This window comes from Numida meleagris, chromosome 14, assembly GCF_002078875.1.
Source record: "Numida meleagris isolate 19003 breed g44 Domestic line chromosome 14, NumMel1.0, whole genome shotgun sequence".
Classification (NCBI taxonomy): domain Eukaryota; kingdom Metazoa; phylum Chordata; class Aves; order Galliformes; family Numididae; genus Numida; species Numida meleagris.
Window position 1 is genome coordinate 11,615,656 of NC_034422.1, and position 14,862 is coordinate 11,630,517.

At 65.0% G+C, this 14,862-nt stretch overlaps 2 protein-coding genes across 7 annotated transcripts in view; one reads left to right on the top strand and one right to left on the bottom strand.

Annotated features, from left to right (window-relative positions):
* Positions 1–5,225, top strand: part of DTX1 (deltex E3 ubiquitin ligase 1) — a 13,681-nt gene extending 8,456 nt beyond the window's left edge. Inside the window, exons 2-9 of the mRNA XM_021412931.1 lie at positions 1,268–1,919; positions 3,370–3,431; positions 3,526–3,687; positions 3,922–3,983; positions 4,066–4,224; positions 4,300–4,461; positions 4,540–4,629; positions 4,762–5,225. Coding sequence (XP_021268606.1) covers positions 1,268–1,919; positions 3,370–3,431; positions 3,526–3,687; positions 3,922–3,983; positions 4,066–4,224; positions 4,300–4,461; positions 4,540–4,629; positions 4,762–4,986 — 1,574 coding nt within the window. The 3' untranslated portion in view covers positions 4,987–5,225. The remainder of the gene's footprint in view (positions 1–1,267; positions 1,920–3,369; positions 3,432–3,525; positions 3,688–3,921; positions 3,984–4,065; positions 4,225–4,299; positions 4,462–4,539; positions 4,630–4,761) is intronic.
* On the bottom strand, positions 5,177–13,475 carry RASAL1 (RAS protein activator like 1). Of its 6 annotated transcripts, XM_021412926.1 has the most exons (21): positions 13,016–13,472; positions 12,153–12,209; positions 11,965–12,078; positions 11,815–11,876; positions 11,604–11,733; positions 10,805–10,886; positions 10,568–10,705; positions 10,411–10,493; positions 10,209–10,326; positions 9,979–10,132; positions 9,725–9,789; positions 9,503–9,615; positions 9,231–9,423; positions 9,028–9,165; positions 8,082–8,220; positions 7,747–7,928; positions 7,529–7,666; positions 6,657–6,792; positions 6,465–6,585; positions 6,333–6,394; positions 5,478–5,746 (listed from the first exon to the last, which is right to left on the bottom strand). In XM_021412926.1, exons 1-21 carry the CDS (start codon positions 13,078–13,080, stop codon positions 5,610–5,612), a joined length of 2,427 nt encoding a protein of 808 aa, XP_021268601.1. In that variant the 5' UTR covers positions 13,081–13,472; the 3' UTR covers positions 5,478–5,609. The 6 variants fall into 6 exon arrangements, 4 of the variants coding, with proteins under 4 accessions (XP_021268597.1, XP_021268598.1, XP_021268600.1 ...); XM_021412922.1 differs by lacking the exon at positions 6,333–6,394 and having other exon boundaries at positions 5,177–5,746; positions 13,016–13,475; XM_021412923.1 differs by lacking the exons at positions 6,333–6,394; positions 13,016–13,472 and adding an exon at positions 12,396–12,478 and having other exon boundaries at positions 5,177–5,746; positions 11,815–11,853.

A 14,862-nucleotide genomic window follows, 5' to 3' on the forward strand; every position in this document is an offset into this window, starting at 1 on the left:
TCCATCCATCCATCCATCCACCCCTCCATCCCTCCATCCATCCACCAATTTCAACTCACCCTCTTCTCCACCTGTCAGTCAGTTCCCTTCTGTCTGTCCTCACCCCAGTGCAGCCCCCACAAGTCTCCTTCTGCCCTTCCCTTTCCTTCCCTCCGGGAAAAGGGATGAAGTGAACTGGGTGGCCCCACTTTGGGGTCTGTGGGGCCACGTGCTGCCCCTTGAACAGAGCAGGGCTGCGGCACACAACTGGGACAGGTCTCCTCGAGGGAAATCAAGCCCTGTCCTGCACCGCCTCCTGGCCCAGACCCCATTAACCATGACCCACTAAAGTGACGTGTGCCAGCTGCACCCCAGGAGACTTGCTTGGGATGGGGGACAGGGTCTGGGGATGGCGCAGGACCCCCTGCTGGGAAATGCTCATCTGCAAAGTCCCCAAATGTCCCATTCCCTGGCCTGGATGGTGCTGGGTGCTGCTGGGGATGCGTGCTCTTGGTGGGGTGGGCTTGGGATGTGGTGGGTTGCGTGTGAAATGAGGTGGCCCCGTTCCGAGCAGCTGGGACGTGTACCTGTGGGATGTGCACACACCTGGGGGGAGATGCAGGCACCAGTGGGGCTGGGATGTGGATGTGAGCAGGATGGGGGATGTGGGGCACTGGTATCAGTGGGATGTGGGCATGGTGGGCTGGGTACAAGGAGACATGGGGAGGTGGGGTGTGGGTGCATAGACGGGTGGGCAGCGGATGCAGGACATGGACGTGAGCGGGATGTGGTTGGAACTGGGCAGTGGGATGTGGGATGCGAGTGGCAGTAGGAGTTGGGATGTAGACACAAGATAGCAGTGGGATTTGGGATATTGACAGCAGTGGGCAGCAGGATGCAGGACTCAAATGTGAGCAGTGTATGGCTGTGAGCCAGCAGTGGGATTTGGGGTGTGGACACAAGCGGGTAGTGGGATGCAGGACTTGAGCGGGATGGGGATGTGAGCATGCAGCTGACTCAGGTGAGGACTTGCTGGGCTGCGGCGGGGGCACGGACCCCATGGGGCTGCAGGCAGCGCTGCCTCAGCAGCCGGCAGCAGCTGGGCCGGGCGGTGATTAATGACCCTTATTAGAGTCGTTAATAGGGCCAGGCAGTGCAGCCGGCCGGGGATGGGAGCGCAGCGTGTGGCTGGGCGAGGCGAGGGGCACGGCGCCGGGGGTGAGCTGCCGGGGGGGTCTGTTTGGGGGATGGCAGCGGTGTTTGGGTTCTGAGCAGCGCGTCCCCGCAGGCACCATGCGCCCAGTGCGCAGGAACTTCTACGACCCCTCCTCAGCGCCGGGAAAGGGCATCGTGTGGGAATGGGAGAACGACAACAGCTCGTGGACGCCCTACGACATGGACATCTGCATCACCATCCAGAACGCCTACGAGAAGCAGCACCCCTGGCTGGACCTCTCCTCCCTGGGCTTCTGCTACCTCATCTACTTCAGCAGCATGTCGCAGATGAACCGGCAGACGCAGCGCAGGCGCCGGCTGCGGCGCCGCATGGACCTGGCGTACCCGCTGACCATGGGCTCCATCCCCAAGTCGCAGTCATGGCCGGTGGGCAGCAGCACGGGGCAGCCCTGCTCGTGCCACCAGTGCCTGCTGGTCAACAGCACCCGCGCGGCATCCAACGCCATCCTGGCCTCGCAGCGCCGCAAGCTGTACGGCGGCGGGGGGACGGTGCCGGTGCGGCAGAGCAGCACTTTTGCTGGTGCGACGTTGTGGCCATCGGCGGGTGGCACGGCCAAGGGGGAGGCACCCAGGCTGCCCGCCGGGGCTTTTGGGTGCAGCCAGAGCACGCCCGGCACCGCGCAGCTGCCCGGCCTCAATAACCTCAACCGGCCCGGCACGCAGCGGGGGGCTGGCGGCAGCGCCCGCACCACCGTGCCCCCTGGGTAAGCTGGGATGGGGACGCACGTGGTGACGCTGAGGTGGCACGGGGTGGGCTCACAGCAGTGGGGAAGTGGCGTGGAGATGCAGTCAAATTGCGTGGCAGCACCAGCTGTCACCTCACCGGTGCTGGCACTGTGTCATGCTGTGCCGTGCTGTACCATGCCGCACTGCTGTGCTGTGCCATGGAGCTCCACGCTGTGCCACGCTGTGCCGTGTCACGCTGTGCCACGTGATGCCATGCCATGCTGTGCCACTCTGTGTCCCTGTGCCACGTGGTACCATGCCGTGCCACACTGTGCACGGTTGTGCCAGTCCATGCCATGCCGTGCTGGCTGGAGGAGACAAGGTGCCAATTACTGGGGGACTTGTGTCCCTGTTGTCCAGCATGGGGTGGGTCACTCCAGAGCATTCCAGTGCCCTAGGGGCCATAGCGTGGGGAGCTGATGTGGCACCTTGCCCTGCAGGAAGGATCCAGCCTCATGCTGGGTGATGCAGCGGGACACATCTGGGTGGTGGCAGTGACATCCTGACAGTGGCACCTCCGCTTTGGGGTGTGTGCTGCAGGAACACCTGTGGGTCAGGGGCAGCAGGGGCACAGGGAGCACCATGCGGCGTGGGGACATACCTCTGAGTCCCCGCCACTGCCCGCAGCCACAGCCCACAGCCAGCCAGGGCTGGGGACAGGGGTGACGGAGTTGGGGAGAGGGGGGGCATGCAGGGTCACCAAGCACTCGGCGTGTTTCCTTCCTCTGTTGATGTGCTGCTTTCGCTTCCGTGTCCTGGGCCAAGCCATCCCCGTGCTGGCACGCAGCTCCCGTGCTGTGCGTCCCCATGGACAGGTAGGAGGGGGCTGGAGGGGTGAGGCCCCCACTGCCGCATGTGGCCTCGGTGTGGCTGAGGGTGGCCTTGGGAGCTGGGGGCAGGGACTGCAGGTAGGGGCAAGGCTGGGTTGTGGCATGGCCTGGGGGTGTTGTGGGGGTAGAGAGGGTCCCTGTGCAATGGACCCTTCCCTGGGGTTGGGATCCCCTGTGTGTGTTGTGGCTGCTGGGCTGTGAACAGCGATGTGGGGGCTCTCTATCCATCCATCCCTCTGTCTGTCCATCCATCCTTCCACTCATCCATCAACCCTTTCATCTCTCCCTCCACCCACCCATCTATTTACCTGCTTATTCATCTCTGTCCATCCGTATCTCTGTCCATCTGTCCATCCACCCATCCCCCACCATCCCCACTCTCCCCACACCCCTGCTGTGTCCCCAGCCGCCTCCTCCCGTGTCCCCACGACCCCACATCTCACACCAGGCTGTACCCGTGCAGCCTTGCACACATGGGCGCACACCGGAGGGGATGCATGCATGGGTGCGCAGACACCTGCCCAGATGCACTCCTGGCCGCCCTGATGACGCTGCAGAGAGGCCAGGACCCAGGGGACATTCCTCCCATCTCTTGCAGGGTCCCAGCCCTCCCGGTCAAGAACCTGAACGGCACCGGCCCCGTCCATCCTGCCCTGGCAGGTAATGGGTGGGGGTCCTGTAACGAGCACCCATGGGTGCTCCAGGGTCGGGCCAGGGATGGAAGGGACAGACAGACGTCCCTGTCCCTGTGCAGGGATGACGGGCATCCTGATGTGTGCCGCCGGACTGCCCGTCTGCCTGACCCGTGCACCCAAACCCATCCTGCACCCACCGCCCGTCAGCAAGAGCGACATCAAGCCCGTGCCCGGGGTCAGCGGCATCTGCAGGAAGACCAAGAAGAAGCACCTCAAAAGGAGTAAGGAGCTGCCGGAGGGGAAACTGAGGCACGGGTGGTGCTGCAGGGTGGGACCTGAAATGTTGGGGGAATGGCGTGGAATGCAGCGTGTCACCCAAGGGTGTAAGGCGATGTCACTGCCCATGGCTCCTCCAGTGCTGTGTGCTGCCGCCTCCTCCCTGTCACTGTCTCCACGCTAGAGGCAGGGGGTGGCAGGGGGGTCCTGGATCTGACTGACACCCCTACCCATGGCAGGCAAGAACCCAGAGGACGTGGTGCGTCGCTACATCCAGAAGGTAAAGACCCCTCCGGATGAGGTGAGCTGGCACGGCGGGAGGGCAGGGGACGGGCACAGAGCCCGGTGTGACACCCACGAGGTGACCCCCCGTGTGCCCCCAGGACTGCACCATCTGCATGGAGCGGCTGGTCACCTCCTCGGGCTACGAGGGCGTCCTGAGTCACCGCGGCATCAAGCCGGAGCTGGTGGGCAAGCTGGGCAAGTGCGGGCACATGTACCACCTGCTGTGCCTCGTGGCCATGTACAACAACGGCAACAAGGTGAGAGCCGACGCGGACATGGGGTCCACAGGCACGTGGCACAGGGCTGGGTGCCCAGCGCGGCTGTCCCCGCAGGACGGCAGCTTGCAGTGCCCCACCTGCAAGGCCATCTACGGGGAGAAGACGGGCACGCAGCCCCCCGGGAAGATGGAGTTCCACCTCATCCCCCATTCCCTCCCGGGTTACACTGACTCCAAAACCATCCGGATCGTCTACGACATCCCCACCGGCATCCAGGTGAGCCGCCCAGGGCCCCCACCCCAGGGCTGGGTGTCCCCAAGCCACCCACTCACCCCTCTGCTGTCCCCACCGAAGGGTCCAGAGCATCCCAACCCTGGCAAGAAGTTCACGGCACGCGGCTTTCCCCGGCACTGCTACCTGCCTGACAACGAGAAGGGCAGGAAGGTGAGCGGCCCTGTGTGCCCAGGGGTAGCACGGGTGGGGACGTGGCCATACGGATGGGGACACTGGGGTGGGGATGTGGGTCCCTGGGGTGGCCGTGCAGTGGGGTGGGACGCAGCGGTGCCCGTCCCCCAGGTGCTGAAGCTGCTGATTGTGGCATGGGACCGGCGGCTCATCTTCACCATCGGCACCTCCAACACCACGGGCGAGTCGGACACGGTGGTGTGGAACGAGATCCACCACAAGACCGAATTCGGCTCCAACCTGACGGGTCACGGCTATCCCGACCCCAACTACCTGGACAACGTCCTGGCCGAGCTGCTGGCGCAGGGCGTCTCCGAGGCCACTCTCAAGGACTGAGCCCGCGCTGAGGGGCTCCCCGCCGTCCCCTCGGCCCCGTGTCACCGTCCCCGCTGCTTCGCCGCCGGCACCGCCTGGGCTCACCCCCCGGTGCCCCCGCCGCGTGTCCCCGCCCCCCGCCCGGCTGCCAGCAGCGCGGTGCTTTCCCCTCCGCCCGCCCGGTGCCCCACGGAGCCGCGTGCAGCCGGTGCCATGTGTACGTCTCTGTGTTAAGGAATACACCGCAGCGTCCCGGCGTCCCCGCGCCACCCGCTCGTGTCCCCGTGCCGCGCCGCGCTAGGGAAGGGCGCTGGGTGGGGCTGCAGCGGGGTCTGTCCCTCTGTCCCCCGTGGGCGGTCCCGCGTGGTGGCAGCGCTGCCCGCACTCACGCGCGTCCCACGCGAACCTTGCAGCGCCTCGCCACGCACACCCGGCTCTGAGCACACACACGCACAGACGCGGACACGTCTGTGTGTGTGTGTGCACGCGCGTGTCCGTGGGCTGCCCCCGTCGCGCCGCGCCGCCCCGTCTCGCTGTAGGCAGAGGAGCGCGGCGCGGACTACAGCTCCCAGCATGCACTGCGGCGCGGCGCGGCGCTGGCTGGGCCCTGGCGGCGCAGGGCATGCTGGGAGCTGTAGTCCCCTTCACGTGGCCACATCCGTCTCCGTCTCCGTCTCCGTTTCCGTGGGAGGGCTCGAGGCGCCGTCTCCACGGGCGAAGGCTTCGTGGGCCACGTCCAGGTCCCGCAGCACCGCCCGCAGCCGCTCCCGGACGGCTCCGCCTGCGGCCGCGCAGAGTCAGCGTTCCCACCCGCGACGCCCTGCACCCACTCGTGACACCCACGGGCCGCGCCTCCCACCCCGTTGTGCCTCCTCCCACCTCTTCTCCTCCCCGACACTGACGTGCCCTGCTGGGTGGAGGGGAGGGTCCTTGTGCGTGGGGGGCGCGTGGCTGTGCGCACCCACGCGTGTGTCCACGCGTGCATTCGTGTGCACGCGGCTGGGAGCATGCGTGTGCAGCGGAGGGGTGGGGCCTGGTGCGCGTGCGGCCGTGGGGGTTTGCTGTCCCCTGGTGGAGAAAACGTGGCTCGCGGGGGTGTGCGTTGTGCAAATGTGCACGCGTGTGTGCATATGTGTATACTTGTCCGTGCATACTGGACACACATACATGCATGCATACATGCAGCCGTGCATGTGCAACAACTCTGTGCATGCCTGCAAGTGTGTGTATGCACGTGTGTACGTGCATGTGTGCAAACGTGCATGCATAAGCCCGTGTGCCTGTGCGTGCGTGTGCATCCATACGTGTGCACACCAATGCAGCTGCCCCCACACACCCCGTCCCCCCTGTTCCCCCCGTCTCCCTACCTCCCAGCTCCAGCTCTGGGCTCTCCACTGCCACGCTGCCCTGGGGCCCTGCCACCACCTCCCTGCAGGACGAGGACGCTGAGCCCACCGGGGGGGAGACACCCATGGGTGCCCCCCAGGACATGGCCTCACCGAAGCCGTGTCCCCGCATGCTGGAGGTGCACGTAGAGGCTCTGTGCTGCCGCCGCGGGGTCCAGGGGGTCACTCCACTCGTCCAGTGCCACCGCGCTGTGGGTCCGGCTGCAGCCGGGAGCTACCGGGGAGAGCGGGGTTGGGTGGGGGGACCCACTGGGGACCCCCTCATGTCCCTCCTATTGCCATTACCAGCACGGTTGGGCTGCAGGCAGCAGGTCCAGCGGGCACCGCGGAACGTGCCAGGATGACAGGTGGGCAGCATGGCCCCGTTGGCACTGCTGGCCTGACGCAGCGCCCACAGCCAGTGCCACAGCTCCGGTGCGCTCTGCGGGGACATGGCGGTGGCACCCACTCGCGGTGCTGGCACCCATCGTGGTGCCATGGCCACACTGGGCAGCGCCAAGGGCCTTGGTTCCCCCTGCAGCATCCCCAGGGTGGGCATAGAGGGTGGCACGAGGCAGTGGGGGCTGGGGACCCCGAGGGACAGTTTGATGGCACAAGTGGGAGTTGGTGGGGAGGTGGCACTTGGCAACAGGGCTAGTATCCCAGTGACATCAGTACAGACAGGGCTGTACCCCAGTGACCCCAATATGCTCAAGGCTGGTATCCCTGTGACCCCAGTTTTGATCCCAGTACAGACAGGGTAGTACCCCAGTGACCCCATTACAAGGCAGAGCTGGTGCCCCAGTGACGCCAGTGTAGATCCCAGTACGGGCAGGGCTGGTAGCTCATTAACCCAGTGCAGACAGGGCTGCTACCTATTGATGCTAGTATTGCTAGGGCTGGTAACCCAGTGACCCCACTATAGCCAGAGCTGATAGACCAGTGAACCCCACTACAGGTATAGCTGGATACCCTACTGATCCCAGCATGGATTGGGCTGGTACCCCAGTGACCCCAGTCCTACTGAAGTCGGATACTCCAGTGTTCCCAGTACAGCAGGATTGGGATTGGGGCCGCCCCCATTACCCCCACGCACTGGGTGCTGGGTGCTGGGGTGCTGGGCAGAGGCAGCCTGGAGTGTTGGGGTCCCGGTGGTGCTGGGATGGGGATGTCCCCACCTTGCACTGGATGTAGGTGGTGCGCAGCTGCCCGGTGTCATCCTGTGCCACCACCTGCATGACGTGGGGCTGCGGGAACGTGCCCTCATCCACGCGCTCCACCGCCCGTATGTGCCCCACCTGGATGCAGCCGCGCTCCTGGGGACCCCAAAATGCGGCGTGTCACTGTGCCCGTGGCACCCTGCAGCAGGGCACGGGGCACCGCAGGCAGCACCCACCTGGCACTCGGGGGACTTGGAGTAGGACAGAGCCTGGGTGCTGAGCCAGAAGTACCGCTTCTTGAAGGCGAAGCGGGGCAGCAGGGAGGGCTCCTCAGCCTCCCGCATGTGCAGGAAGCCCTCCTTGATGGTGGCCGAGGGACAGAAAGGTGCCACCGACATTGTCCCCTCACCCGCTGTGGCTATGGTCGTGGCATGGGGACAGTGACATCACTTTGGGGTGCCACCACCACCCACAGCACAAGGATGCTCCAAAGGGGACCCCGTCCCTTAGGACATGGGGGGTATCCCCAAGATGGGAGGGGGATTCTGTGCTGCCCACCATGCCAGCTCACCCTGGGTGCTCTCCACCTCGATGAGGCTGTCCAGGAAGGCTCTGACGCGGGTGACGCTGGGCAGCAGGACGGTTTGCAGTGGGGCCATCCAGGGCTCCTTGCCCGGCTGCAGCCCCAGGTTGCCGATGCTCTGCAGCGCCTGCCTCGTGGGAGTGGGATTTGGGGAGGAAAAAGGGGAAACAGAGCAGCGCAAGGTGGTGGGAGCCAACCTTGGCTGCTGCCCTGTGCTCAGTGCATGGTGACGTGGCTGGTGATATCCCATCACCAGTGGGAACAAACCAGCTCATGGCATGTGGCATGGGGGCGGGAAAGGCTCTGCCCTCCCTGGGGTCCATGTCCCTTTCCTGGGTCTCTGTCCTCCCTTGACATCCCTGTTCCTCCCCGGGGTCTTCCAGCCTCTGTGGGGTCCGCTTCCCACCTTGGCATCCCCATCCCCTCTGGGGTCTTCATCCCTTTTTGTGTTCACATCCCTTCTGTGCTTTCCATCCCTCCCCACCATCCCTGTCCTTCCATGGCACCCCCATCTCTCCTTGGTCCCCCATCCTTCCTTCAATTCCCTGTCCCTCTTTGGGATCCTGTCCCTCCCTGGTACCCCATCTTCCTGCAGGGTCTTCATCTCTTCCCTGGCTCCCCATCCCTCTTGGCCATCCCAGTCCCTCCCTTATGCCACATCCCTCTCCAGGGTCTCCCTGACTCCCTGAGGTTCCCATCCTCTCTGGGGTCTCCATCCCTTTTGGTGTCCTCACCCCTTCTGGGGTCCCCATTCCCCCTATGGTCCCTGTCCTTCCATGGCATCCCCATCCCTCCTTGGTCCCGCATCCTTCCTTCAGGTCCCTGTCCCTCTTTGGGGTCCTGTCCCTCCTTGGTGCGAGGATGAACCACCCCTGCCCAAGGTCCCCATCCCTTCCTGAGGTCCCCCCACCCATGCCCTCATTCCCCTGGGCACCTTGGCGAGCAGCAAGAGTGTGCGCCCAGTGCGGGGCTCGGCATGCTGCTCCCGCAGACCGAAGAGCTTTGGGGTGAGGATGGCGGGGGCGAAGAAGCGGAGGAAGAGGAACCCACTGATGGCAAAGTACCGCATCTCCTGCGTGAGGACAGAGCTCAGTGCCCAGCACTGTGCAGCCCTCACAGCCCCACAGGGACACCCACCTCATGCTGTGGTGAGGGGAAGCGCTCCTCCACCCGCCTGCGGAGCTGCTTGAAGGCCATCCTCATCAGGAGGGGACACTTGTCCACCGAGGCCATGATGGCATCCACCGTGTCCCCCAAGTAGCCCTGCAGCAGTTCCAGGCTGCTCTCTCGCACCTGGGCTTCTGACAGGGACCCCTTGAAGGAGATCCTCCTGCGGGGACACCACCAGCTCGCGACCACTGAGGTGGCCCATGAGAGTCACCAGGGTGGGGACACATCCCCGCACTTGCCTGCCACGGCTCAGTTCCATCTTGCAGGGGTCCAGCTCCACGTACTTCTTCTCCTCGAAGATGCGGTTCACCACCGGCTTCAGGACCGCGTGCAGGTAGGGCAGCCCCACTGCCTGCACGGGGCAGGAGGTCACCACTGCTGTCCCCACGCTGTCCCCAGCACTGTGCCATGTCCTGAAGCCATTGCAGGGTGCTGGAGTGATGTCCCCTCCCGGGGCTCACCTTCAAGAACTGCTCCATGGACTTGGAGGCCAAAGAGTTGGAGCGGAAAAGGGTATTGGGGTCCGCTGGGAAGGAGCCCACCGTGAGCCATGGAGGTGCCCCAGCTGTCCCCAGAGTGCCCAGACCTTTGGTAGCCTCACAGCAGGCTCTGGGGCTCCCTGGCAGCCCTCAGTGTGGTTTCCCTTCCAGTTCCCCAGCTGAGGGTCTGCAGATGCTCCAGCCCCTGCACTTACTGGTCTGAGCCCAGCACTTACTGGTTCTGGCCAGCTCACGGGTGATGACATAGTCCAGGAAGGGCACGGCCAGCCCCTGTGCCAGGAAGACCTTCACCAGCTTGGTGGCCACATCCTGCCGGCTGTCCCCTGAGGTCACCTCCTCCAGGACAGCCAGTGCCGTGCTGGCTGCGGGCTGCGGGCAGGGCACAGGGATGTCACACACCAAGGGGACAAGTAGCACAAATGTGTCCCCAGCCCGTAGCACCCACCTGACCTGGGCAGTGGAGAGGCTCGGCCAGGAGCTGGATGAGGGGCTGGTAGCAGTGCTGGGGCAGGACCCTGTCCTCCAGCAGTCTCACCGTCAGCCGCAGGGCGCCCAGCTGTCCCCTACAGTGACAGCGTGATGGGGGAGGCATGGCTGCACCCTGCCCTCACCCTGTCACTCTCCATCCTCCATTGCCCCACACTCACCCTGGCTCCTCGGTGCTGCTGGGGAAGGGCAGGAGCTGGAACCAGCCCTCTGTGGGACCTGATGCATCCAGGGGGACCTTGACCTGGGGTACACAGGCAGGGGGTGAGGTGGGGGGCACAGGACATCACCCATCCCCACGTGTCCCTGGGCTCTCACCTGTCCCAGGAAGTCATTCTTGCCCACGATGTCCCAGTCCCACACCTCCACGCTCAGCACGCTGTCCCCTGGCTCATCCTCTGCCAGCTCGAACTCCAGCACCTCATCCCAGCGTGGGAAGCGGGTCTTCTTAATCACCTGCTGGGGACAGGGGGGTGACAGCAGGGGATGGAGCCCCGGCCTCTGGGCACCCAGTGCCACCATAGTGCCACCCGTGCCACCCAACCCCTGACTCACGGCAGTCTCCCGCGTGTGCCCGCAGCACGACACCCGGACGAAGGGGTCTGAGGTGCCCGAGGGGTCCCGGGGGGCCAGGTCCCTGTGGGAGGATGGGGGTCAGGGGGATGCAGTGAGTACCTGTCCCCCTTGGCACGGTCCCCTGTCCCCTTGTGTCACCATGAGTGCAGTGAGGTACCCGTGTACCAGGTGGTACCGGGGAGGGGATGCTGGCAGCTGGTCCCTGGGGGGCACAGGGTGCACTGGGGATGCTGCTGTCCCTCCTGGCTGTCCCCACGGCCATCCTGTTGCCATGGCAGCCACTTCGGTCGCCATGGCAGCGGGATGCTGCTCTGCCAGCAGCCTCCGGTCTGGCAGCCATGCGTGCGGGCACACAAACACACACACATGTGCACACACATGCATGCACACATGGGCAACACATGCACACAAAGAGCAGCCCCATCCCAACCTGCCCCAAAGGCAGTGGGGCTGCCTCAGTTTCCCCCAATTTTAAAACGAATGGGGAGAAATGCCATGTGAGATATTGTCTGCCCCATGGGAATATCCCCAGGGACGGCACTGTCCCTTGCCCCCTGCCCCCAGCCCGGCCCCCAGCAGGGCTGGCAGTGCCCAAGCAGTGTGGCAAAGATGCTGAGACCCCACAGCATCATGACACATGGGCTGCAAGCAGCAATGTCCCTGAGCAGGACACAGTGATGACCCTTCCTGGTGGCCCTGAGCCCCCCCCCAACCACCCAGCCAACCCCACCGACCCAAACACAAACCCCAGTGGGGACACAATCCCAGGTCCCCCTACCTGGCCGCGATGAGGTGGCAGCGCAGCACCCGCGGGTGGCCCTGCTCAGGCATCCTCACCTCCAGGTGGATCTCACCCTGCACCTCCTGGTCAGGGTGCACGGGCGCCAGGCTGAGCCAGCTGTCAATGCCTAAGAAGGGGGGCATGGGATGGGCACCACTGGCACGGGGATGAGCCCTATGGCCCCCATAATCCCCGTGCCCCTGCTCACCCCGCGGCTGTGCTGAGATCTGCTGGTGGCTCAGTGACACTTTGCCGATCACGTCATCATGCCTGTGGGGTGACACCGATGGGGATGGCCACCCCGAGGTGGTGGTGACCCCACTGCCCACCTGCTGCCACCAGCCCTGCTGTCCCCTACCCGATGGTGTCTTCGTCCAGCACATAGATGGTGAGGCTGCGGAAGCCGCGGGGCAGACGCAGGGTGAACTCCTCACCCCAAAATGGGTTCAGACTCCTCCACACCGTGGCCGTTCTGTGGGCAGAGGACCCCCATGAGCACACCAGCCGGACCCCATGTCCTCTCCCTATGGTGGTATGGTCACCCACCTGGCCACCACCTCATTGTCCACCTTGACCACGCAGTAGGGATCGCTGGAGCCAGAGCTAGGGGGAGAAAAGGGGACATGGGAGTGTCAGCACCCCATGGTGTTCCCTGAGATGAGCACCCCAAGGGCTCACCGGGTTAAGCCCCATGGCCATGGGTGAGCTGAGCTGCCTGGTCTCAGCTGGCTGCCCTGCTTGGGGATGCCTTTTCCTGGCACCCTTTGAGTTTGGGGACGCTGGGGTCACCTCAACCATGTGTCCCCATGTCACTGGGTGTCTGTGCCAGCGGCGCAGCCATGCCCGAGTTTCTGCAGCAACCCACTTCCCTGAGTCAGGGTGTGGGGCTGGAGAGGTGTCACAGTGACATGGCGACATGGTGACTCCAGCCTCTGCCTGGGCTTAACCCCTTGCAGCAAGGTGGAAAAGCAGAGCTGGTTCACCAGGATGAGGACTGGGTACTGGCTCACAGATGATGCACCCAAGGGGTGCCCAGTGTCCTCTCGGCTGGGGGCTGGGTGTGATGCTGGACCCCCCCCTCCACGGGGATGCTCTACCAGGTGTGGGGCCCCAGGAGAGGTGTTGCAGCCCCCAGATGGGGCGGTCCCAGATGGGACCCTGCTATATGGGGTCACCCTGCCAGGTGTGTGAGGTGCTGGTTGGCAGTGAGGGGGTGTCCCAAGGGTGCAGGGCTCCTTGCAAAGGGGACCCTCAGACATCAGCAGACCCCCCCCCCCCCCCACTTTGGTGAAATGAGCCCCAATCAGCAGAGCTGTAGGCAGGGACCCCCTGAACTGTGGGCAGACCGCAGCACACCCCAGCGCCCTGTGCCCCCTGGGTGGGGGGCAGAGACCCCCAGCAGCACTCACACGTCCTTGGCAGGCAGCTCCTTTCCCTCCACCAGCCGGCAGTGCAGCGAGGTGCTTTTGGCCATGGCAGCAACCTGGAGGGGCTGGGGGTTCACAGGGCACCCCACAACTCCGGAGGGGCTGCGAGGCCCTGCTTCTTCTTCCTCCTCCTCCTCCTTGCCGCGTCCCTCTGCCGCTCCTTCCTTCGCTGCTTCTGGGTTTGTTTTTCTCTGTGCTGGAGTGCGCGGGCACGCGGCAGCGGGCGAGCTGTGTGGGCTGGCCCTGTGCCCACGGTGGCCAAAACCCCACAGGGTGGGGCTCACACCCACCGGGAGCTCACTGCAACCCCCCCCCCACCCCACGCTGCCAGGGTGGGCAAAGCCGTGCCTAGGCCCTGTGCCCTGCCATAGGGAAACTGAGGCACAGAGCTCACACAGAGCACCTGTCGCCCTCTGAGTGTGTCCCCCCCCCCCCCGGGGGTGGCTTCCGTCCCGTCACAGCCGGGTGGCAGCGGGACTGTCCCCAAGCTGGGGGGGTGGCAGGTGTATCCTCCTTGTCTGCCTGTCTGCACCACTGCAACTGGGCCGGGGGACACTGGGGGACCCCGATCTGGGGGAGGATGGAGGGGGTGTGGGGGGCTCTGTCCGCTGTCCCCTCTGCTTTGTGTCATACTGGGGGGGCACTTGGTGGAGGGAGCGGTGGATAATTCTGGGCGTTAGCAGATGTCTCCTGCGGGTGACTCACGGGAGGTATTGGCAGGTGGGTGGCACCATGTGGGCATTGGGTCCCCGGAGTGCCACCACCACGGGGTGTCACCATATGGGTGCTGTGTCTCCAGCATGGCACTGCCAAGGGGTGTCGTTTTGTGGGTGCTGGGTCCCCAGATGCGCACTGTGTCCCCAGGGTGGCATGGCTGGGAGTGGCACTTGGTGGGTGCTGGATACCCAGGTGGCACTGTCAAGGGATGTCCCGTATGGAGGCTGGGTCCTGGGATGGCACTGCCAGGGGCTGTGCCCATCGGGGTGCTGGGTACCTGGGGTGGCATTGGGTGTCCCGATATGGGTGCTGCATCCTCCGGGTGCTACTGCCATGGGGATTGCTCATATGGGCACTGGGTCCCCAGTGTGTCAGTGCCAAGGGGTGTCCCCATAGGGGTGTTGTGTCCTCTGGGTGGCAGTGCCAGGGGCTGTGCCCATGGGGTACCTGGGGCAGCACTGTCAGAAGGTGTCCTCATACCAGTGCTGGGTCCTGAAGTGCCACTGCCATGGAGAGTCCCCATATGGGCATTGTGTCCTCAGAGTGGCATTGCCAAGGGGTGTCACTTTGTAGATGGGTGTCACTGCTGCGGACTGTTCCCATAAGCGCATTGTGCCCTTGTGGTGGCACTGCCGGGGATGTCACTCTGTGGGTGCTGTGTGCCCAGCACGGCACTGCCAGGGGGTGTCCCCGTATGGAAGCTGGCTCCCTGGGGTGACAGTGCCAGGGATGTCACTTTGTGGGCGCTGGGTCCCAACAGTGGCACTGCCACGGCTGTCCCCACATCAGGGCTGTCCCAGGATGGCACCGCCAGGGCCTGTGCCCATAGGGGTATCTGGGGTGGCACTGCCAGGGGCTGTCCCCATACGGCCCTCAGAGCGGCACCGCTGGGGGTTTCACTTTGCGGACGCCGGGTCCCCGGGTGTCACTGCCGCGGGGCGTTCCCAGACGAATACCGGCTCTGGCCCAACCGCAGCGCCCCGGGCTCCGGCACACCCTGTGTTTGCCGTCCGACCCGTTCCGGGCGCGGCGCCGAGACCCACCCCGCGGGGGGCGGTGACCGAGAGCCGGGGCACGGAGGCTGCCGCCCCGTACCGCAGCCCCCGCCCCGC

Excerpts from the sequence above, each read along its gene's own strand:
- RASAL1 (XM_021412922.1), bottom strand. The coding sequence starts at position 13,080 with ATGGCCAAAAGCACCTCGCTGCACTGCCGGCTGGTGGAGGGAAAGGAG. Across the intron at positions 9,616-9,724 it reads CCATGGAGCAGTTCTTGAAG|GCAGTGGGGCTGCCCTACCT; the intron begins GTGAGCCCCGGG and ends TGCCCCGTGCAG. Across the intron at positions 7,667-7,746 it reads CCAAGTCCCCCGAGTGCCAG|GAGCGCGGCTGCATCCAGGT; the intron begins GTGGGTGCTGCC and ends TGGGGTCCCCAG.